The sequence below is a fragment of the Marmota marmota genome, unplaced genomic scaffold, assembly GCF_001458135.2.
Source record: "Marmota marmota marmota unplaced genomic scaffold, marMar, whole genome shotgun sequence".
In the NCBI taxonomy this organism is placed as follows: Eukaryota; Metazoa; Chordata; class Mammalia; order Rodentia; family Sciuridae; genus Marmota; species Marmota marmota.
This window is the reverse complement of record NW_026000075.1, coordinates 16,547,988-16,574,357: the sequence shown is the minus strand read 5'-3', so window position 1 is coordinate 16,574,357 and position 26,370 is coordinate 16,547,988. Positions and strand designations below refer to the sequence as shown.

Sequence of the window (26,370 nt, the reverse complement as noted above, 5' to 3'; positions counted from 1 at the left end):
CTTGCATTTTTTCAGACAATGAAATAAATTTATAAATCTACAGCAAGAAAATCTACAGAAATTATACAAATATATGGAAATGGAAGAATGTACATTTGAATTATGAGTGGATCATTAAAGAAGTTAAGGGGAAATTTTAAAATTCTTCGAATCAAACAAAATACAAGCACAAGCTACAGGATACAGAGAGAAGTTTACTACTGTGAACACCCCCATTAACAGTGAGAGAGAGAGAAAAAGAGAGAGAGAGAGAGAGAGAGAGAGAGAGAGAGAGAGAATATCTCAAAAAACCTAATGGTGTATCTCAAGGTCTTAGAGAAATAATAAATATCAGAGCTGAAATTAATGAAGTATAAACTAAAAAAAAGCAGTATGAGAAGTAAATGAAACATAGAGTTGGTTCAAAAAAAAAACAAGTTTGATAAGCTCACAGTCAAACTAAGAAAAAAAAATCCAAATTAATAAAATTGAAGGCAAACAGGAATATTACAATGGACACAATGAAATCAGGAGGAGCTTTATGAACTATTTTGAAAACTCATATTCCAGTAAATTAGAAAATCTAGAAGAAGTGGATGAATTTCTAGACACATATGACTTACCAAAACTGAACCCACAGGATATAGAAAGCCTAAACAGACCAATGATGTGCATTGTAAAGGAATAAGGAACAAATAGCCTGTCAACAAAGAAAAATCTCAGGATCATGTGGATTCACAGGTGAATTTTATCAGATCTTTAATGAAGAACCAATACCAAAGTTCCTCAAATTATTGCCTGACATGGACATGGAGGGAATACATTGAAATCCATTTTATGTAGCCAGTACCACCCTGATATCAACTGGATAAGGACATTTCAAGAAAACAAAAGTATAGACTAGTACCACTGATGAATATAGATGTAAAAATTCTTCAAAAATAAGGAAATAAGATTCAACAACACTTGAAAAAGACAGTATAGCATGATCAAATTGGTTTCATTCCAAAGATGCAAAAATGACTCAACATGTTCACATCAGTAGACACAATGTGCCATAGAGCAGAACCAACAGCAAAAGTGATCATCTCAACAGATGCAGAAATGTCATTCAAGAAAATTCAAGACTGCTTCATGTTAGAAACCTGGAAGGACATAGGAAGAGAAGCTATTTAGGACATCATAAAGCTATTGAGGACAAACCCAAAGTCAATACCATATTGAATGGAGAAAAAAACAAAAGCATTTCCTCTAAAATCACAAAAACTTTAAGGATGTTCACTCTCAGCACTCTTATTAAATGCAGTACTTGAAATTTTAGCCAGAGAAATTGGGCAAGAAAGATACATAAGAGGTTTACAAATAATAAAATAAGAAATAAAATATACATAGGTGATATGATCCTATATTGATGGACCATAAATGTTCCACCAGAAAACTTCTAGATCTAAGGATAAATAAATTCAGCAAAATGGCATGATGAGAAATCCACACACAAAAATCAATTACTTTATAAAAATACCAACAATTAATCCACTGAGAAAGAAATCAGCAAAATAAATCCAATCGTAATAGGTTTAAAAAATTAACTACATAGGCATAAATCTATTCAAGGAGGTGAAAAAATCTCTAAAAGTAAAATTATAAAATGCTGAAGAGAGAAATTGTAGAAAACACTATTAGAGGAAACACCTTACAAACTCATGGATTGGCAAAATTAATATTACCAAATGGCCTTGAGAAGATAATTCTAAGTGAAATTAGCCAATCCCCAAAAAACAAATGCCAAATGTTTTCTCTGATATAAGGAGGCTGATTCATAGTGGGGTAGGGAGGGTGAACATGGGAGAAATAGGCACTCTAGATAGGGCAGAGGGGTGGGAGGAGAAAGGAAGAGGCATGAGGTTAGAAATGATGGTGGAATGTCATGGACATTATTATCCAAAGTACATCTATAAAGACACAAATTGGTGTGAATATACTTTGCATACAACCAGAGATATGAAAAATTGTGCTCTTTATGTGTAATATGAATTGTAATGCATCCTGCTGTCATACATAAAATAAAAAATTAATAAAAAAGATTCTAAAAAATATTATCAAATGGCCATATTACTCAAAGGGATCTATATAGATCAATATAATCCTCATCAAAATAGCCATGACATTATTCACAGAACAAGAACAAACAGTTAAAAGATCCATATGGAAAGGCAAAAGATGCAGAATTGAAAAAGTTTAATCTTGAGGTAAAAGAGCATTGCTGCTGGGTGCAGTGGTGCATGCCTGTAATCCCAGTGGCTTGGGAGGCTGAGGTAGGAGGATTGTGAATTCAAATCCAGCCTCAGCAAAGGCAAGGCAATAATCAACTCAATGAGACCCTGTCTCTAAATAAAATACAAAATAGGGCTGGGGATGTGGCTTAATGGTAGAATGCCCCTGAGTTCAATCCCCAACCCCCACAAAAGAGGCATTCATTGGTGGAAGCATCTTCACATCTAATTTTAAACTATACTGCAAAGCCTTAGTAACAAAACCAGAATGTTCCTTTCATAAGTACAGGCACATTAGACAAATAGAACAGAATTGAAGACACAGAGGCAAACCCACACGGTATAGTTATCTTGTTTTTGACAAAATTGCCAAAAAGATATGCTAGAGAAAAGACAATCTGTTTTTTGGGAAAACTGGATATCCAGGTATAGGAGAATAAAAGTATGTCCATATTTTTCAATCTGTACAAAAGTAAACTCAAAATCCAGAAACTTTTCAACTGCTTAGAAGAAAATACAGAGGCAACTCTTTTAACACAGAGGCACAAGCAGGAATTTCCTGAATACAAATTCTACAGCTCAGGAAATAATTAGCAAGGATCAATAAATGGGATAAGGACAAACTAAAAACTTTTTGTCAGCAAAGGAAGCAACAGCATGAAGAGACTGCCTACAAAATTCTTTGCCAGTCACTCTTCTGAGGATTAGTTTCCCCAATATAAAAAAAAATTCAAATATTTGATATCAAAAAATACCCCAAATAATACATTCAACTGAGTTGACCATACACTTCTCAAAAGAAGACATACAAAAGGGCAACAATTACATGAAAAAATTTTCAACATCTTTAGCTATCATGGAAATACAAATCAATACTACAATGAGATTACATTTCATTCCATTCAAAATGGCTATTATCAAATTATAATAAATGCTGGTGAGGATGTAGAGAAAAAGAAACCCTTATATACTGCTAATTGGAATGTAAATTAGTGAAGACACTAAGGAAATTACTTTGGAGCTTCCTCAAAACTAAAAGTAGAACTACTATATTTTGCAGCTAGCCCACTCCTGGGTATTTAGCCAAAAGAGTTAAAGTCTTCATACTTTAGAAATAGATGTGTAACTATGTTCATTATGACACAGTTCACAGTCAAGTTATAGAACCAGCCTAGGTGTCTGTGAACAAGTGAATTATAAAGACAATGTGGTGTATTTACACATTGGCATTTTATTCACTAATAAATAACAATGAAAATTATGTCATTTGCAGAAAAATGGATGGAACTGGAGAGCATCCTGCTAAGTGAATAAGCCAGACACAGAAAGAAAAGTATCATATATGTTCTCTCATATGCATAAATGTTTAGGGAAATAAAAGAAAAGAAAGAAAGGAGGTAGAAGAGAGACCCAAGGGTAGAAAAAGGGGGTTGGAGGAGGAAGAAGGAGAGGCCAAGTGGAGATACTGGGAATAAAATTGATCAAATTATAGTATATGTATGTATTAATAAGCCACAGTGAAATTCACCGTAGTATAATTCCTAAAACCCACAACACTAGAAACTGTAGGAAAAAGTAAAGAACTTTGGAAATAGCAAATATATGTAGAAATATAAAAGATTTTTTGTGTTTATCAATTTACTTAGATATAACTGATTAATGAATTTATATTATAAATATAGGCTTACTTTACATATTGTTATAAAAACAGAGAAAGAATAAGGAAAACATGGAAGAGAATACATTAAATGATATTGCAAATTTCTTACATATGTACAGTGGTGAGACAGAAAAAGAAAAAAAGGAAGAATGATTTAAAAAATAGAAAACAGGTAGTGAAAAAGTGGGATGTGTTGGGGTCAAGTTTTAAGGCGTCCAAAGTTAACTCTTAACAGTTGTTGGCTCTAAACTCATCATGAAGAAATGTTAAAAGTAAAATTAAAAAGTCTATATAAAATAAATTCAATATTAAAAATGCTCACTAAATTTTTAAAAACCTGCAAAGAAAGAATAGAAAAGATGAATTTAATAAGAGCACAATGATAGACTTTAACCAACTATATCGATAATTACATTAGATATCAAAAACATTAAAAAAATAATATAAAATTTTTTTTAGAATATATAGATAAGTTTAACATAAAAGGATGTAACAACATGTGTTATGCAAACATAAACATGGAAAATGTGGCATATCTCTTTATATTAGAATTAGCTAGACAAAGGGGGATATTATACATTGATGAAGCAGTCAATTAATCATGAATCCATAATAATAAAATGTTCACACACAAAATAACCTAGATTTAAAACACTAAAAGAAAAATTTTAGGCAAATAAATAAAACCACAATTATAACTGGGGATCTTATCACTTTTCTCAGAGTATTTGAAACACACAGAAAACACATATTAGTACACATATTAGAAGATCTGAACAATCATGATATATTTAAATTTCAGGATTAATCATAAGAAACAATGAAAGTATAAATAATTTTCAAAAGGGAGAAATTTTATAGAATATATTATCTTGTAAGAATTGATTTAAATTAGAAGACCATAACAATAAGGGTCCCACAAATTCCCCAAATTTGTATAATTGGAAATTAATTATCAGACTACTGATGAACCCATAGGTAAAACAAATACTAAAGGAACATTCAAAATTATATTAAAGTTAATCATAATGAAAAATATGATGTATCATAATTGCTGGAAGAAACTGAAGTAATGCTTAGAAGGAAGCATAATTTAAACGTCTGTATTACAAAGGAAAAAAGTGCCTAAAAATTTACCTACTTATGAAGAAGCTAAAAAAGAGGATTAAAATTAACCCTAGTAGACATAAAGAAGGAAATTATTCAACAAAAGGCAATGAAATTGAAAAGGATAAAATTAGCCTAAAATAATTCTTTGAAAAGACTAAAAATATTTAAGCAAGAATAATCAAGGGATTGAAAAGAAAAAATTAACAATTTCAAGGAAAACACAATATTCAATAAAATACTACCATAAGGGAATATTATGCACAATTTAATGCCAAGAGATTTGATAACTTTGATTAATTGCAAAAATATCATAAAAATGTAAACTACCAAAAATGAATCGAGAAGAGCTGGAATATCTAGATAGCACTGTCTCAATCAAAGTGCTAGATTTATAGTACAAAAATTTAATTACAAAAAAGGCACCAGATTCAAATGGCTTCACTATTTATGCATATTAAATATCAAAGGAATAATGCCTATGGTGTGCAATGTCCAAAATTTGAAGCAGAAGGAAGAGTATTCTGATACTTCACTCTTAATAATTAAAGAAAATAAAATGTATATTGATCATCCTCATGAATAAGAGGAAAACTTCTCAACAAATTATATTTATTATTGTCAAAACAATCCAGAAATACATTAAGAAGACAGAATATTGTGAGAAAGTTGTTTGTATCCTTGGAATGCAAGACTGTTTCAGTATTCAAAAGTTGGATCAATGTAACTCACCACCTTAACAGAATTAGTAAGAAAAACAAAATAACAAACAAAAGTGTGTAGCCTTCTAAATAGAAGCAGACAGAGCATTCATTATCATTTAACATCCTTAAAGTCTTTTAAGAAACTGTAACTATAGGGGAATATCTTCAATTGGATGAAAAGAAAAACTTGTTATTACTGAAGATGGAGTCAGACCATGTTATCTACTGAGGATACATTCCAAGAATGCCAATGGATGTCTGAATGGCAACTCCTAAATTTTAAATTTTTATTCTGAGCATTATGATGAAATCTCACTTTTTTCTCCTCTGTCCCACCTGGGACATAATATAATATATTATAATATAATATATTTATATTAATATGTTATAATATATTATATTTATATATAATATATAATATTTTTCCTATGTACACATTTCTATGATAAACTATAATTTATTAATTATACATGGAGATTAATAATAACTAATAATAAAATAGAACAATTATAACAATGTACTATATAAATGTTATGAGGATGTGGTCTCCCACTTTCTCAACTGCCACAGGATGGAAAACATACCATGTGGTTACAAAGGAATGATTCATGTTCCAGGTTGGGCATGTAAGAACAGAGTGAGATTTCATCATGTTAGTCAGAAGGATAATTTAAAGCTTAGGAGTTGCTATTTCTGAACTTTCTAATAATATTTTAATTATATGGGTTATTGCAGATAAATGAAACCTTTGAAAGTAAAACTGTATAAAGTTGTACCACTGTAGGGAAACAATAAACACACATCTTCTAAGATTTAAAGAAATATTATATACTGCACCTCTATTATTACTATTGCTTTAAAATCATAATGAAATAACAAATCAGCAACAAGGAAAATAAAAACATAAATATTGATAAAAAAAGGCAAACTGTCTACCAAAATTTAAAAAAAAATGTTTTTTATCACCAATGAAGTGATCCTTAATAACTCTATAAAATGACTGAAATTGCTAGACTTGGAGGCATATGCCTATAATCTAAGTTAACTTTTTATTTCCACTAGAGTTCACTTATTATTATCATTTTGCTTTCCATAAAGCCAACTCTCAACACATATTACAAATTATCATTTTCTCTATTCAATTATGCAAATATAAACCAGAGGGCTAAAGAAGCAGAATCACAAGTTCTAGAATAGCTGATATCCCTCAGTGAGATCCTGTCTCAAAATAAATTGAAAAGGACTGGAAGCAGAGCTCAGTCCTCACTTAACAATGTTAAGTGTAGATCCACAGTTCAATCCCATTTCCAAAACAATAACAATAATAACCACAACAGCAGCAGCAGCAGCAAAAACAACTAAAATTAGTATTGGCATTGTGAGGTTCATTCTGTAATGTCAATATAAAAATTAATTATAATTTCAAGGTATCAGCAAAACCTAAATTGAAAAATAAAATTTAAAAATATGTGTAATCTTTGTTGATAAATTGAAACATATACAAGACTTTTATACAGAAATCTTTTAAATTCTATTTTGAAGCTAAAGAACAAAATAACATTACAAACATCATGTTCATGGATTTGGAAAGCCATAATGTTAAGATCACCATTCTCTTCAATTTCATCAATAACTCACATTCTATCTAAATTTTTATTAAGAATGTGAAGCTAATTAAGAAATTCAAACCTAGTTCTGACATGCTTTTCAAATTAAAATTTTATTTTTAAGTTAAATTGTATGTTTTTAAATGATTCAATTTAAAACCATACTATATAAACATATTACTGAAGACATACTGGCATAAAAATAGATATTGGTTATCTAGTAGAACAGAACAAATTGTCCTCAGTTATATCCACACACATATGGTCAACTGATTTTGAAAAAAATTTCCAACATAATTAAATAGCTAAAGAAGTATCTTTTCCAATAAATAATAATGAAATATGTAAGTATTTCTATGAAAAATAATTAAATTAAAAATTCTGCTCTTTATATTATTAAGAAAGTCATTTAAAAATTCATAGTCATGATGCCGACTAGGAGAAAGTGTTCAAAATCAATAGAATTTTTATACTAAATATATAAGACCCTTAAAATTCACTGGTAAGTAAAACCTAATTAAAAATAGGAAATACATTGAGTTCAAAATATTTATATTTTGTATAAAATACAAGTGACCAGTAAACATGTGAAAAAGGGTTCTATTTCATTAGTTATCAGTAAATAGTAAAACCACTGTGGTATCACAGTACAAAGCCAGCAGAAGAGCTAACATGAAAGACTGATAATTGCAAATGTTGCTAAGGTTGTGAACCTATTGGAGCTCTGGCACATTTTTTTTTCTGGAAATATGATATTCTCGACTAAAGAAAACTAAATAAAGACAATTTCTAGAATAGATAAGTATGTACTTATTGACTTCCCAGAAATACCTTTCCTAGTTCTTCACCACTCAAAAAGAGAAAAGAATATGTATCTACAAACATCTTATGCAAAATATTTATGGATACTTTATTCATAATATTCCCAAGCAGAAAACAAATTGCAGATGAATGATCATACTATGGCATAATCTTCCATGGGGAATAGCAATCACTATGAGAGTAAGAAATAAACTTCTGATTTATAGGACAGAGATGAGTTGCAAATATATCATGCTAACAAAAGATGTCAGGAACAAGATTACACCTTGCTAGTATTACCTCACCCCCAAGTGAAATATTCAAAATGAGATCCAGACATGGGATGGATGGGTGATAATTTCCCCTCTTGAGAGCTAAAGAGTTGGAACATCATGACTGTGATCAGATTTCCAAACTTTATTTCCACTGAAGTCCATTTATTATTATCATTTTGCTTGCCATAAAGTCAACTCTCAACATATATGACAAATCATCATTTTCTCTGTTCAATCATGCAAATATAAACCAGAAAGGAACTTCCTTTTCTAAAGTAACATCTTGTTATGGTTATAATAATATACTATGTTGACTTTAAACTTCAGTATTTTATAATACCTGTTTTATGAATTTATCATTGTAATTAAAAAGTAAACCTTTTATTTCCAATTAAAATATTAATCATACCTGCCTTTCAGGAGGGTTAAATTTTGTTTCTATTATGCCAAAGATTCTCTTATTCATTTGCTGTTATGTTTATATAAAAATGTGTTTAACATATCTCATTCTTACTGTTCTCCACTATGACAAAATATAGATTCCTTCATAATTTCAACAAGTAAAATATTAAATCCTTTACAAATTATGAACATGCATGTTCAAAAAATATTTTTATTTAAATAATTTGCAAATTGTATTGTAATAAAAATTCAAAACACTGAAATGATCCCATGTGGATGTAAGCTTTAGGCAGAGAACAGAATGAGACATAAGTAATTCTAATGTAGCTCAAAAATAATATGATGCTTCTTGTCTTGAGTAGGCATTCAGACAAATGTTGAGAAGACATAAAATATTTCACAGTTACAGAAAATATAATAACCCACATATCCTGAAAGAATTTTTAAAAAATTTAAACTAGTTTTCACTATCATTCAATCATTAACCAAATCTTTAAATATGATATACCCATCTCAGTTCTTTAATGAGTCTTCATCAAAATCATACTTTCTATTTCAAGAAGTTGTAATTTAATATAGTTTAGAAGAATTGGCTTATATTGAAGGCAAGGATATAGACAATTTATAATTAATCTCCATGAAAAAAAAAAGATTTTAAAAGAAATTGTTCTAGGTAGTAAAGAAACACTGGATGACATGTGTAGTTGATCAGCATCTTACAAAGAGGAGGACTTAAGTCATTGAAAGTGAAAAGTGTAGGTGTTTTAATGGAGACACACAGCAAGAGCACAGCTGCAGGGTACAGTTCTGCTTGGAGTCTGCATTCCTGAGAAAACTGGTCTACCACATATCCAGATGTTGTTAGATAATGTGTGTTGCAGAGAGATTATAGAAGCCCTTAAAAACTACATGGAAAATTTATAACTTTACACACAGTGAATACATAACATGAAGTTTTGAGAATAATATGATGTAACTAATAGTGCAGAATGATCCATATAGTAACATTGAAATGAAGAATTCCAAATGGAAGGTAAACTAAGAACACCAGAAAGCAATTATATAATTATCAACATTATGTTTAATTATTAAAGAAACTGTCACAGATTAATTAAAGAAGCAATCAACTTATGATTGATACATGGACATACACTCCCTTTAAAGCAGGTTCTGTAAATTTCTATTTTTTATTATTCACAATGATATAAACTACTTTAATGTCTAAAATTCTTTTGAGAATATACATGTAGTGAAAAAGAAAAGATTCTATTTTTACATGAATGCACCCCCATTCAAAAATATATTCCTACCGATTACAGTTGCTCCTTGATTTATGAATGGGTTATGTCCTCTTAGCACCTTGATTTATGATGGGGTTATATCCTGATAAAGCCATTGTAAATTGAAAATATCATAAATAAAAGAACACATTGAATACACCTAAGCTACTGAGCAAGCTATGGGTTAGCAACACAGTAGCCTACAGTTTATCCCCTGTTTACTCTTGCTTTCGTTTTTTTTTTTCTGCCTGGGAGCTGACACTTGCTGCCGCTGTCCAGCATCCTGAAGAGTATCCTGCCTAATACTGCTGGCCCAAGAAGACATCAAAATTCAAAATTCAAAGTACCGTTTCTATTGAATGGTATCACATTTGCATTACTGTAACGTTAAAAAAATAGACAAAGCATAATTGGAACCATCTATAATTCATTAAGTACATGTATTTTCTTCTGACTCTTGAAGACATAATATTGCAATATTTATAATACATAAGAAAAATATCTTCTAGGGCAAAGTCTCTGATTATCTAACATCAACCATAAGACCTCTTTGGAGAACAGCTTAGCTAAACATAAAGATTCTCATAGGTCCTGTCAAACACAGACTATCTCAGAGCTCTAACAAATCTGTTAGGGAAAATGAATTTATAGAATGAACAATACTGTGTATTTCAGATAATCTGAGTGCAAATTCCATCACCACCTTGTCCCTTCATTTTCCTGAGCAAAGATTATCACTTCATGTAGCAGAAACCACTCTACAAGGCTTAGAAACATAAAAAAGATATATTTTTCTACTCTTGCCTAAATCTGTGAACATCATAAACTTGAGGCTTAGAAAGCACTGTAACAAACATTTCAATTGTTCAGGCAAGCAGCTATTTCCATACAAATTTTGACTAGCATTGTTAAAGTACTCTGCAATAGTTTGGAAATGAAATCAAGAAATACTTTCATGAAAATTCTATGATGATTTCTGCAAAGCACTCTGATACAAAGAATTGCAATTTACTACATGATAAAAAAAATTTATTATCTTTGATACAAAGAGAATAAATCATCAAAACTTTTCTATGCCTTTAAGAAAGTCTACACAAAAGATCAAGAGATCAAGCAAAACAAAACCAACTAAAGCAGAGAGCAACAAAAATCATCACTTACCCATACTTTGCAAAATTTGCCCAACATTTCATTATGAATCTACTCAAAATTTCCTCAGCTCTTGTGTAGTTAACTCTTCTTTCCAGAGGTAAACCAAAGACAAATTCAATTTCATAGCCATGCATCACTCCCATCCATTCTGGCCAAGGAAGTTTGGAAGATCGGTGTTCAAAATAGTAGAAAAAGGCATTGTTTCCCAAATCTGAGAACTTCTTGGTAAACTCCAAAGCAGGACATATGATATTATAATCGCCAACAACATCATCCAAGGCCTCACGGTAGTTTTCAGGTCTCTGATCATCTAACCAATCAGCATAATGGAAAAGAATTGATTCCTTCCCAAATTCACTCACTCCTTCGAAAAACATTTTTAGACCTTCTTGAAACTCCCTCCTTGTTATGATACTATTGTTATCTTTGCTGAAACCAGGAACACCATATACTAGAAAAGCTGTCCCTTCATCTTTATTAACACCCACCAATATCTGAGTCTTTTTGAATTGTCCAAGTTGGAGTAGTGTGTCTGGCATGTCAGCGAGGAAATCACCATCCACAGTGGGACCAAATTTTACTGACAAGAGAGTGTCATAAGGGAGAACAAACACTTCATTCAGAAGAATTTCCTGGGGATCTTTATTTTGAAGGCATCTTATTATCTCTGTCTCATTCTCACTGGAGCAACCAATAAATTTTGCTAAGGTCAAGGTTCTATTCCTGGCTTCATAAGGAGAAATTACTGCCCAAGGGGCATTAGAAGATCCACTTTGAAGAATGGCTCTGGTGAACAAAGGGTGGCTTCTAGGAGAAAGCAAATGAAAGCTCACTGAAGCTGCTCCTGCACTTTCTCCAAAGAGAGTAACGCTTTTAGGATTTCCGCCAAAGGCTGCTATATTTTTATGGACCCACTGAAGAGCCAGTTGTTGATCAAATAAGCCCATGTTCCCTGGAGCCTCTTGGTTTCCTGGTAAGGCTAAGAATCCTAGGGCACCCACCCTATAGTTCACTGAAACTACAATAACTCTTTCAACCCGAGCCAGGAACTTGCCATCATAGACATGTAAAGAGGATGTCCCAGTCTGAAAGCCACCACCATAGATCCATATCATTACAGTAGCATTCTTTGGTTTAGGTGCCGGAACCCACACATTCAGATATAAGCAGTCCTCACTGAGGTCGGTGTTTGGATTCCACATCTCTGATCCCGGAAAGCCTGGGAAGCTTTCATCAATGTTCTGATAGCAAGAATTTGCATATTTTGTGGCATTCCAAATGTCAGACCACTTATTCAGGGGTTGTGGCTTTTTGAATCGAAGCGTACCAAGGGGTGGCTGTGCATAAGGAATTCCAAGAAAGGCAGTGACAGTGCCACCGAGTACTGATAAGCTCATCCCTCTCACTTTCCCGATCTTGGTTGTAATTATCATATCTTCTTCAGTGTGTGACTTCCTAATAAGCATGCAGAGCAGAAGAAACCACAAGAGAAACTGAACACCTATAAATGAGTGCTTGCTCTGCATGTTGATTTCTGAAAGAGAGGTAAGCAGAGATTTTGATCACTCTATGTATAAAGTGTTATACTTTATTGATGATAATTTACTAAAACATATGGCTTCTTTTTATCCTAAAAAATATGAACACTACAAAGTCTGCTATCACTACAAAGGCATAAATTTGGGGGGCGGGAACAAGAAAATTAGGCTATTTTAGTTTTCAATTTAGAAGAAAAATAAGTAGAATGGAAAGTAGAAGTAACTTTGTTTTTGAAATATTCATGATCTGTAAAGATTTTATATTTTAAAGAGGAAGTTTGTCCCAAGCATATATAATATCAATTCTGCACTATGTACAGCCACATTAAATATGGCATTAAGGGGTATGTCAGGTATAATTTCTGCCTTAGAGGACAAAATACAAGCTCATGTATTTTTTGAAATATTGGCTTGTTGGCTCATGACAAAACTGTGAAGTACATAAAGAACTTTTTAGGATCCATAGACTTCTACTATTGCCCTTTTTTGCAACATGGTCCCTTTTATGGTCCTTTCACTTACTAATTTCTCTTTCTATACAATCTTAGTCTATTGTCAAGAAATGACTTAGACAACGTATTCATAGAATGTTAAGTAACAAAAATATAACAGTTGAAGATTATTTTATAAATCATAAAAAATAACAAATCTGCTCCATTATTAAAGCAAAAAAAAAAAAAAAAAAAAAAAATGAGGAGGGCCAGGGATGCATCCCAGGGAAATTTTTCTGAAATTTAATAAGGATGAGGAGCTTCTGTCTGAATTACAATTCTGGTGGTGAGAACAATGACTGATATTATAATTTTATGGAAGAAGATACTGGCTTAGAAGTGATTGTACACAATGCACATCTGCTAAATTGTTAATTTCTTGAAGAATATGTAACTGGTTAAATGTGTTAGCACAGTCAGAGTTATTTCTGTTTTGATGGTGGACAAAATGACTGAAATCAGAGGACCATAGCTGAGAAGTTAAGGGGATAACTGAAACAAGCAAAATGATTTTTGCGAAGTACAAAATAATAAATATTTAACATTTTGTTAAATTCTATTTTTGATGATATAAAGATGTCATTTGGATAGATATACATTTTATCAAAAATTTTTAATGGATATCTAAGTTTCTTTTACATAAAAATATTAAAAAACACATCAAAAACTATGTTCTAAAGAGGGATTGAAAAACATAACACAAATATTTTTTAAAAGAACTAACATCTTTATATAACTGCAAGAAATATAATTAGAATATTCATTTATAAGTAGTGGTTTTCATCTATATTATTATATAAAATATATAAAATATATATAAAATCTTTATTTTTTTTCTGATGCTGTAATTATAAATCCAACTTGCATGACCAAGAAACTAACCCTGTCAGACTTGAACATCTGTATTAGTTTTTACTTTGTTTGTTAATTTAGATTGTTTCAGAAGGCAAAGAATAAGGAGCTCTCCTGGTATGTAGAATAACTCTCAATTCTTCCAGACCTTGAATACTCATGTTTAAAATCAGCTTATTTCACCACTGTTCATAGGATAGCTAAGAAAAACAAAACAAAACAAAAAAAAACAACTTTTGATTCAAACATATATCTGAATAAATTAAACCATGGTTTATATCACTTAGTTTAGAGCTTACTAGTTATGACCTTATCCACATCAAAATATAATACTATCAATATTCATATGTAAGTACAAAAATATCTCTATATAAAATAAGTTATACTAGTATGGCAACATGTAAATCAATGGATGTGTAACTGATATGATTCTGCAATCTGTATATGGGGTAAAAATGGGAGTTCATAACCCACTTGAATCAAAGTGTGAAATATGATATGTCAAGAACTATGTAATGTTTTGAACAACCAACAATAAAAAATTTTAAAAAAAGAAAAAAAAATAAGTTATAAAAAGTTCTGTCTTTAAATCATCACAGATTATTTTTATGTCCTTTGCTTTAATACTGTTGAATGTGTACTAACATCAATAAAATATATTAATGAAGCAGAAACATTTTAACATTTTCTGTGCTCATGATATTTAAAACTTATTATTATTATAGTAAATGTAACTTGGTGCATTATAATAACAATAGGCAAGTAATATGTAATAATAATGTACAGTTTCTGGTAGCCTAACATTTACTATGGGAGTTACAGACTTTTAACAGGAGTTTTAGAGGCACTGCTATTATAGTCCTTTTTATTCTTTTTTCCTAATAATTAGTAAGTCCTTTTACATAAATAAATGGATGAGATTAAGTACTGTGCAGGATGGTTCCCTCTTTAAAAACCTTCATTGTCAAGGCAAAAGAAATAAAATACAAAGCAGGTTTAGTCTATACACCCTTTCAACAAATTAATTACAGGTTCTTGATTATCACTTGTCCTTCTTAGCTTGCTCAGTCAGTGTCCCCCTGACCAATGAAAAGATTCTCTATTGTTTCCTTGATCTTACTTAAATATTGGTTTATCTTTAAGAATCAAACAAAATGTTAACTCTTTTTTGGCCTCTGATTGTTTAAAAACTTTTTTCTACAAATATTTTACTAATTTTATTGCAATGCAGATACAATTACTAACAAGTGCATTATTTCATATATAATTAATAAATATGGTAACTTTATTACATTTACAATAGGTGTTATTTCATCTAAAAGGTTGCAATATCATTTTCATGTCACTTACATTAATTTACATAAATATTTTTATTTACATTTCAAGTATATCTCAATTTTATGCAATACTATTCATATAAATTAGAGAATTTTTTCAATAATTATGAGTTTTTACCTCATAAATAATGTAATTTTTATCATTAAAAACAAGTGTTTTAAGCATACAATTATTGCAAAGATAACTGTGTAGTTTTGACACAAATGCTACTTGTTGAAGATTGTTATATACCATAAAAGTAAACCTATATCTTCATAAGAAAATTTGCAAATGTTCACATACTTCGTGTAGTTTGAGATTTTTATATTCACCTTCATTGTTTTGTTTAAATAAACATCAGTTTGTTGTTATAATCTGATATTCTGTATTTTAACACATTGGTTTTACAGTCTTCCAATTTATGTTTTTAAAATAGAAATAAATAAAAGAAGACTAACAAAATGTTACCAGTCTACATGTCTAAATTGTTAAAAATGATTAAAATATTCAAGAAAAATTCATTGTTTCTCTTTTCATAGATTCTGTGGCAACTGCCACTGAATACACATATTCATACCAAGTTTATCATAAAAAATGAGGCAAATTTGCACAACAAGTACAACAATAAAAGGAATTTAGATCAATTAACCTATTGAAGTAGTAGATAATATTTGAAAGAAAGATGAGGCAAAAGTAAATTAATAAACTCCAATTTTATCAAATGCTCCAGGACATACAAATTAAAGTGGTGATTTTTTTTGAAATTCTGAACTTTCAAAAATATAATTTAAAAAATAAAACTCAATAACTTTCTTCTTTTTGCATTTTATTTTTAAAATTATCAAAATTCTCCAGTCAGTTATAAGAGTAAATATGCTGTGTTATAGTATACTGGATGTGATTAACTGACTTAAATAAAGAATTATATATTTACCACTTATTTGTCATAATTGGATATCAACTAAGTATTTAAAATAATAGGCCAGCCAGTGCCTACATAAAGAAATGTCAAAAATATTTCTAATAGTCTTCTCTGCATATTAGTTTTCCAATGTTGAAAAAGTCACAATAAAATGTATCTTTTTATTTGAAAACAAATCCTATTAAAATGTTGAAGAAAGAGCAATCTAGATAATATTCATATGATCTAGAACACGAACCACTAAAATGATTTGGTCATTTTAAAACAAATAAGTTCTTATATCAAATCCCCAAACCTTGTTTCATATCATGTTAAGAAAAGTGGGAAATTGAGAAAGACTATTTTGCACTATGCCACTGTCTCTCAGGGATCTTTCAGTTATCCAGTAGGCACTGAGAGGCAGTATACAGATAGAAGACCATATTTTAGGTATGAGAAGCACAAGATCTGTGTCTGTCCTCAATCAAGAAAAGTGCTCACACACTTTCACTGTAGAAATAATTTGAACCCTTTATATTTAGATCTCTAGGTCTTCTCCAGAAGTTGAATTTTCTCTGAGGTTGTCATCTATTCTATTTCTCTTTGACAGTCCAGTTTTCGTAAGAGTGAGCAAATTTTAACAAAAGCATCAAAACAAACATGCTGTATAATTTAAATATGTATTATTATTGCCTATAAATAAATCAAAGAAGGTACTACATTTGTACAGAAGATATGACTTGTTAAACTAATACTTGCTTATACTTTATAAAAATATAATATGGAATAGGTCTTGGATGCTTTTTACAACTAAAAAAGTGGGACATTGCAAATAAACAAAAATAACACAGCTAGGAAAATAAAATATAACTTTGAAAATCCAGTTAGAAATTATTTTTTGGATCCAAAGACCACGTTATTTTACACCTACAGAGAACTCTAAGGAATACCCTTCCAAGCAATATGCCACACTTCAAATGCTCAATCTTATCCTCAAGTAAAGAATTTATAAATGAGAAAGTTTCATTTATCACTAGTAATAGTTTATATTAGGGATACATTTCACATAACATTCTTAACTGACATATATTAATAAAAAAGTAGAAGACCTACTCCAAAAATAAAAATGTATGTAAAAAACAGAAATTAAAAAAATGAAACAATTGTGTTCACATTTCAGTCTTTTTTCAATTTAACACATTTTATACTTTTAAAGCTTAATGCCCTGGTGATTATTGATGGTTACTGATGTCAAAAAATAACATTAAGTTTAGAAGATTAAAACATCAGCAGGAAGTCTATATTTGCTTAATATTTCTAAATAATAAAATAACAGTAAATATAAGATATTTTGCTACTATTTAAAAATGCCTGTAAAAAAAAAAAAAGTCTAACCAGGCAAAGGGAAAACATTTGTAAATCAACTTAGGAAACAGATTTTTGTTTTACATAAAAGAAAAGTTGAGCTTCTGTCTGTTGATAATGTGAAAGTTTCAGACGACAAGATATTGATTGAGAAATTACTTTGCTAAGTAAACAGTAAGAGAACTATTAATGTTATGCCACTTCAAAAAGGGGAGAAAATAGATCAAACCTGGCCAAAGATCACTTTTATTACTCTTTCAAGGCAAGAGTCATTAATCAGTGCATTTAAGAATAAAGTAGTGTAAAATATATTTCCTTAAGGAGCTCAGAAAGAACAAATATCACAGTGATATTTGATTCCACAAGTGATATGGCCCTTTATGTGGAGAATAAACTCCTATTCCCTCAACAGTTATGGGGACTAGATCTGCATTCCCAGGAAAATAGAAAGATCTGATGCATGTGCCGGCTCACTTGCTTCATCTGTCCCATTTGCAAGCTTCAGTGACTATTCCCCACAGAGCACCAAAGGGCAAACAAACATGTGAAGAAACCACACTCCTCCCACAGAATGAGCCTCACAGTAACTTACATCTCTGAAAAAAAAAAAAAGTGTAAATTCAGATTAACTTACCCGACTTTCTGCAAAAATAAAGATGATAAAGTTTGCAAGGAGTAGAAATCATGCAATTCTTCAGGGAAATGCAGGATGCAGCTGCTGCTCCAGCCTGTAAATTGGACTGCACTGACATTACAATCAACTGTTACTGACAAAGCTCGCGAGAATTGGCAGCAGCAACTTGATCTAGAGGCAGCCAATCTTTACTTTCTGACATCTGTTCAGAGGCTAATGGTATGAATGCAGTAGTGATTCATTTACAAAAGTATTACTGGATCATGCTTTATAATCACAGGCAGTCTTCTAAGACTGAAAAAAAAAAAAAGATATGGAAGCTTTTTAAAACACAAAATGCACGATTTCTTAACACTATCAGAACTTTTTTTTCTTTTATAGCTTTTTCCTATGCTTAAGATTTAAAGATGCACACTTTGTTGTAAAGAAATGATGTTATTGAAATTTGCTATTCAATCTGCTAAAATTATGTAGTTTTAAAGTATCATAAAAAAGAAAGTGAGAGACAATCACTCTGTAGATATAAAGCTATTCAAATCAAATGCCTAGTTTTATTAACTAAATGAACATCTCTGATATGTGTCCCTTTTCATTCCCCACGTGTCAACACTTATTTAAGTCATACAAATTTCACTGTTCATAGTAATTTACTTTTCAGGGAGCCCTGCATGCAGGTGTATGCAATGAAAAGCTGCAATTTTCTGGCCAAGTCAAGGAAATACCATGAAAGATTTTCAACAAACTCTGTAAAAAAGGCTTTTTGTACCTGGTAGCTGGCAGTACATATGCAGGGGAGGATGTATTTTTATCTTTCATGCTCATCTTCCCTGAAAGACATATTAGGTAAAAATTTTAAAAGAAATACTTCTAATGAACTCTTTAATACCTGAATTCTCAGTGCTGTTTCATTTTTCATCTTTTGTAAATGAGTTCTTTCACTTTTAAATATCTTATCTTTGGTCTCACTGAGGACTAATCAGAAGGCATGTATTTGTAGAAAGGCTGATTTTTGGTATTCAATATTTTAAATATTAAAAAGCAAATATAAAACCTGGCAATTTCTGTTGTTATTCTATCGTGTACCAAGCATTAAAACTAACAATTTACATAAAATATATTTTTAAAAATTTAGTTAACATTCTTAAATAAACTTTCAGATGATGAAGCTAAGGCTTGGAAGAAATCAGAAATTTGCTATATGTCCTACCATAAGTACCTGTGGGAATCAGAATTTTAACATGGATTTGTCTGATATCATTTCAAGTCAACTGATTCCCAGGTGATAGTCATTTTGTTTTCAGCTTGTCTTTTTTTGTATGAGAATTACTACTTAGGCAGTATGGACTAGCTAATAAACTTCACAATAATGATTTATAATGTATTTAGAATATAGTTTTTCTAATAACCTAGTTTAAGAAAAGTTACAGAATACATGGTGCATCTAAATGTAGAAAAATTCTTTTTAAGAGGAAGTATGCTGACAGTTTTGCTATGGGTTTCAAAGTAATGGCATTTTGCTTTAAAATGCATTAATTCTGATGGCTTACAAGGAGGCCATTAGTTCAATGTAGTGATTTACTTATTCAAATGTCAAAATTCTTCTTCCCACACAACTCCATTGCATTGTTTTCTAAGCTAGTATATAGTTAATCTTATTTTCAAACCCTGCAATTATTGAGGATTTTTAATTTTAGTGAATTCAGCAGAGTATTTTGCATGCTCCTAATACCCACTCAATGCTATACAAAACTTATCACATTTTTACACATAATTTAATTTTTGTTATGAAAAAAAGATGCTAAAAACGAAATCAGTTACAAGCAGATGTTTAAACTGATTACAAAACCTGACATTTTTTTTTTCCTGCTTACTGTTTTTACTCAAGTGAATCATCTTTAGCTCTTGCCCATTTAGTTCACCACTCTCATGGTTTCTAAGCTATGCCCTGCTGTCAGATGCATTACTTTACTTCGTCCTTAAAGCATCTCTTCTTCCTGTCATACTTGAGTGGTTTCCTCTGTGGCTCAACATAGAACAGCTGATCTGCTTTGGTGGCGTCATTCTTTTCTGACACTACTAGCAGGAGGATGTAGGTCACACACAGTGAGTGTGTTTCAGGGTTAGTAGGCAAGGGTTATTCACATCCTTGATGGTTAGCGATCCTGCTGTTAAATGTTAAGTATGCTGAAAAATGACACTGATGAAATGCCACAGACTCTTGACATAGCATTAATACGGCTCAGGTTTTGTAGCTACATAAGCTAAAACTTGGTCTTGGCAACCATTATGGTCTTGTCTTTACAGTGGCTTCCAGTTACCCAGCCGCGATGCCTTGAGTTTTTAAGGTTTAATTGTGACTCAGTTATCAGGGGCTAGATGTTTTCTTGATTCAAGAAAGATTTTAAACTGTGAGTCTAACATTACTCCTAGGAGAGGCCGGGTGCTGTGGTGCACGCCTGTGATCCCAGTAGCTTGGGAGGCTGAGACAGGAGAATCATGAGTTCAAAGCCAGCCTCAGCAAAAGTGCCTATTCTTAGGTCTGATGATGCCATAAAAGTGTTCTAATATTTTCTTTATTAATACTTTCTTTAACAAGATAAATGAATTTTCTGAAAAAAGTGTGGTTTGCAAATTAAAGTACATTTCTGGGCTGGGGCTGTAGTTCAGTATCAAAGCGCTTGCCTGGCATGAGTGAGAACTTGTGTTCGATCCTTAGCACCACATAAAAATGAGACAAATAAAATAAAGGCATGCTATACATCTACAACTACAAAAAATAATTTAACAGTTATAAAAATATATATATTTCTACATTTTATATGTCACAAAGCAGGAAAATCACTTTGGGGTATTTTGTTTAATTTTGAAAAATCTTGTAGTGGTTATGGTTACATGGCTATATATAGCATTGGTTGCATGATTTGATATAATTTTTCCTTTATTTCATGGTACTAATTACCTATTAAATCATTGTATGATGGTATATTATCATACAAGTATAATTATTTTACCTTTTGTTATATTATGATAATAATATTAGATAATAATAATCTTATGATAATAATCTTAAATAATAAATATTATTTACAAACACTGTTATATACAGTTTGAATATATTAATTCTTTTAAAAATTATAATCACCTTTAAAAGTAAGTAGTCTTTTATTCTTATTTTTGATTGAATAAATTCATCCACAAAGGGTTTTAACTAATTATTCCTCATATCATGAAGGCATTGAACTTTTTTTCTAATATTCATGAGATCAGTGACTATAACAGGCATTTCATATATGGATATTTGAGTATCTTTTTCCTATTTTCTTTATTTATCCAGAAATGTAATAAATGACTATCACTACAACAAAGTAGATTTTCATCTTCTGAGATTCTCCACAGACTATTTAATAGGAATGTATCCAACAGTCTTGGCAAGGGAAATGTTCTTAATCAGAATAAATCTCAACAAGTCTTTGGAGCCAAAGAATTAGACATTCATTCCCAGATGTGACAGGTGTTTGAAGATGGCTTTCTCAGCAGACAAAGTGGACCCAATTATGCAAATAATAAAACACTTTGAGAATAAGATAGCAACTAATATGGAAATGCCTGTGGGCAGGGCATCAGTAAAGCAAGTTGTCCTTTTGGAATTAAGGGAGAGTGAGTAACAGGAAGTTATGATGCTTTTTATACAAGGATGCTTGTAATTTACAGGAAGTTTTTGAAAGAGGTTTAGAGTCACAAAAAAATTAGAGAGAATCTGGAGGACTAAACTCTAAAAGCATAATCAAAAATCAAGAAAACCCCACATCTTCTAAGGAAATAGGATACCAAAAAGTTTTTCATGGAAGTACAAAGGCAGGAAAAATGAAAATTAGCACAGGGCTTGAGAAAAGAAAGAGAAACTTTTTTTAAACACACATGAAAAAAAAAAGTGGAGAGAGATAGAAACAGCAAGTTTATTTATTTATGATTTATTTACTTGGCTTGAATATACTTTGGCCAAACACTTGATTAGTCTTGGAGTTCTACTCTCAGAAAAAAAGTGTACATTAACAAGTCAGCAAATCAGAGTGCTTTTTAGAAATTTAGATTCTCAAGCCACATTCCAGGAATTTGGCTTTAGTGTATCTGGAGAGGGATCTTTTAAACTCTTCTCCTAATTGAAATTGTTTGGAGAAGTTCTATACCAGAAAGAGGCAAATCCTTGACCCTATATCTTGAGGAAATTGTCCTACAAAATTTATTCTTTATCTTTTTTCTTTATTTTGCTCATGCATAATTAAGCAATTTTCCATAATTTGGAGATATGTCACATATATTTTTTGTGCTATATTCATATAACCTATTTTAAGTTACTTCAAAATAATGCTATCAATTTTTTTAAACTTTGTTTTATTGTCTATATTAACACCTTTAATGGATGTAGCATAACAAATTATCTATTCTATTTTCATTGGAAAGGTAAATTGAATTTTCCTGGAAAAAATAATATGAAAATGAATATGATTAAATATTTTGAACACTTCTTCTTTTTCATGGAATAATCATTTAAACCAGAATGTTCAAAAGTTTTTTTTTTTACTATTATAAATAAGACCTATGTGACCAACTACATCCGTGAAATATTAGCAACTTATATGCATATCAGCTGTCTAGGAAAATATGTCTTTTGCTCAAAAGACAATGCATTACACATTTTTTTCATTATTTTTACATTTAAATTTGTAAATATATGACAATTTATGATGAATTATTTTATTGTTAAATATATTTTCATGTGTTTGGGGTTTCTGAAATTTAAGCTTTATTCAGATATAATTTCAGATCAGTATAAAGAACTCACATACAACTTTTACCCGTATTACTACCCATTAGTATTTTGATCTATTTTCAATATTATTCTCTTCAACCATATATGTGAAGAATACATCTACAAAGAATATACACACACACACATATATATGTGTATATATATATATATATATATATATATATACATATATATATATATATACACACATTATATATCTACGTATACATACCCACACATTGTTGTCATTTAGTATTAACAGGTGATTGGTTCCAGGTAGGTTCCCTGAGGACACCAAAATCTGCAGATGTTCTAGTCTTATATGTAAAATGGCAAAGTATTTACATATATCTTAGGTATAACCTCCTATAGACTTTAATCAGTCTTAAGTTATGTATGTTATAGAAAATAATTGTTAAACTATTGTTAAAGGGATCATAACAATGAAAAACTGTAAATATTCAGGAAAAATGCAGTTTTTTAAAAAGAGTGTTTTATCTGCTGTTGGCTGAATCAGCAGATGAAGAACCTGCAAATGGAATCTATCTCTATATCTGTGTAGTGTGTGTGTATCTGTATGCATGTGCATATTATTTTTTTCTGAAATATTTCAGTTATTTGTAATACTGTGCTCCTTTAACTCTAGATGCTCCAAAAGATCTATGGAATTCCATCTGTTTATAAATAATAAATAAAAATAATAGTTCTCTTTGAGAGACAATTCTAACGTTAAACAGACAAAAACTAATGTTTGTAGATGGGACAATATGTTAGGAACAAGATTTCACAAATCTTGATGAAAATATTATCTCAGAGAAGAGCTAACCATTGTTGTTAAAGTCACTATGTGTATGACTGATGATGAACAAGATTTGTGAAATTCATATGAAACCACACAGATTACATTTGGAATTTCATAACATAAGTAAAGGTCAATTTTAGTATGATGAATGTTAGAATCTATAGGATATTAAGCATATACATCATCTAGTTTATTATTTTTATTTGAATTTTTATTATTTTTTAAAGGTATGACTTGCATTTTACATGAAACAAAGAAAATAATGAAAGAACCAAACTAAAGCACAATGAAGCAAATAGAGAAATTCTGGATGTGGGGCTTCCTGAAATTTGTCAACAAAACAATGACAAATTTGTGTACAAAGTGCTGGGGAGTGATATAAGAAAAATTATATTGTTATATTGTGTGCATGTACAAATATCTAACAAAAATCTCACCATTATGTACAAGTGCAATGCACGAATAAAAAATGTAGAAAGAGAAAAAAATACAGAGAAATGAAATTAAAAATAAAGAAACGTGTGTAGGTTGAACAAAATGTCAGAAGTAGCACATTGGCTCATAAAGAAAATGCATTTGGTTATCAGAAAGAGTATTTTGGGCCAATTTTGGAAATTTGAATAATTTCTGAATATTAGCTCTGAAAAGAATAACTGAGTTGAAAATTCTTGATTACTACATATATATTACAGAACATTATGAAAAATATGACCCCGTATTTATATATGTAAATATGCACACAGAAATATTTGGAAATATATACATTCAGATGTCAATAGTGGTTATTGCTGTATAGTGAGTATATACAACAACCATTTCTAAGTATTTGTTTCTATTTAACAATGGTCTATAATTCGAATGAAGTGTTTATATAACTATTGTTTATATAAATATACGTGTAAATAGCAAATCACATTTAAAAAAAATAAGAGTTAAATTCCTGTCCTGAACTTTATGTTCAGATGATCCAGCTTAAGATTTTCACCTAAAATTATGAAAAATAAATTAACTTTTAACAGTTCAGAGACTTGAGAGAAGGCAAAGTTGCCCAATTCATGTCATTGGAATGATATAAACTCCATGGGAAAACACGTTAAGGTTAAGGACAGTTTAGAAAGAAAGACAGAAAGAAAGAAACATTTTCAGTTGAAGAAAGTGGTGCAAAATTTTTTTAAGGTATGAGAGATAAATAAAGTGAGAGGCAGATGAAAGTTGAAGAGAAGATGGTTTGGAAGGAGTGATCTAAAGAGAATATATGATAGGGAGACAGATGCATAATAAAGATTTCTAAGAATGAATTTGTGTTGAGGTGTAAATTCCTCCTCAGATTATGCAAATTTGTCAGTAGGGACTAAGATTGCTTTTCATTAGGTCATGACAAATGCTCATGGGTGCACATGTGAGTGCCTGTTTATATCTCTGAGTCTATGTGTCCAAATTCTGGAAAAACACTGGCTGGAAAACTACAAAGAACTGACCCTAACACAGGGGAGATGGCAGAATTTTGCTTAGTATTAAAAGGAATGTTATGCTACTATATTTGTGAGGTGAGAAATTGTAAATATTTTATGATATTTTTCCACTTTTAATTTGAAAATATTCCCAATTTTCATAAAATATTCTCAAATCAAACATCAGCTTCTCACTAAGTACACTTGATCACCATAAGAGCAAATTTGCAGTAACTTTTGAGATAAGTTTTTAAGTAGGGCAACCAATGTTGCCTTCCACAGCAGGATCTAAACCTTCAAAACCACAGTAACGTGACCCTGTCTTCTTGGATTTGTTCTTTCCCTCTAACAATCTTTCTCTCTTCTGTATCTTATTTCTTTTTTATCCTCTTGCAATATTTCCCAATCTATGCCATTCTTTTGCTTCTCTAAAATTTATTTTAACACCTCAGAATGGCATTGTAAATGCCAAAATTCAAATCTTATTTTCTGTAGGAATAGGGAGTAAAAGAGTCAAAAGTCACAATGAAAAAAAAAAGTGAATTGCTGAGATCTACCTCTGTTTTGGAACTGGATTACTAAGTTAATGCCAAGTAGTCTGACATTTAGCTGAGCTCTGGATTGCTAGTGTATTACTGCAGTTACTAAATATAATCAGGCAAATAATAATTAATCTTGCTCTATCTTAGCACAATCTGTGTCTTAACATTGTTTTTCAGTCTGTTCACATTGTGTAATTAGATTCACAGGACGATTTTATCATTCAAAGCAGATTTAACTAGAGCATATTCCTAAATTCATAGAAGCTTATTTCCCCAAACATGAGAAAATGACATGACATCTTGCTTCCTCATAATAAAGGTTTTAACTCTGAGCTCTTCCTTAAACACATCACATGGCACTTCAGCACTTAATCTGCATGGTTATTCTTCTAAAGTCTTATTTTTGGAGATGCTTAAATGATCAACA

General features: G+C 30.7%; 1 protein-coding gene across 4 annotated transcripts in view; it reads right to left on the bottom strand.

Moving 5' to 3' along the window:
- The window catches only part of Bche (butyrylcholinesterase), a 71,216-nt gene extending 52,713 nt beyond the window's left edge, over window positions 1-18,503 (bottom strand). The window contains exons 1-3 of one of the 4 annotated variants that reach the window (XM_048814367.1): window positions 18,339-18,471; window positions 14,152-14,321; window positions 11,250-12,774 (exon numbers count right to left, since the gene is read on the bottom strand). In XM_048814367.1, coding sequence (XP_048670324.1) covers window positions 11,250-12,766 — 1,517 coding nt within the window. In that variant the 5' untranslated portion in view covers window positions 12,767-12,774; window positions 14,152-14,321; window positions 18,339-18,471. Of the gene's footprint in view, window positions 1-1,096; window positions 1,125-11,249; window positions 12,775-14,151; window positions 14,322-18,338 lie in introns of those variants that run through there. The other 3 variants (XM_048814368.1, XM_015494300.2, XM_015494298.2) reach the window with 3 other exon arrangements.
- Window positions 18,504-26,370: the final 7,867 nt, after the last annotated feature.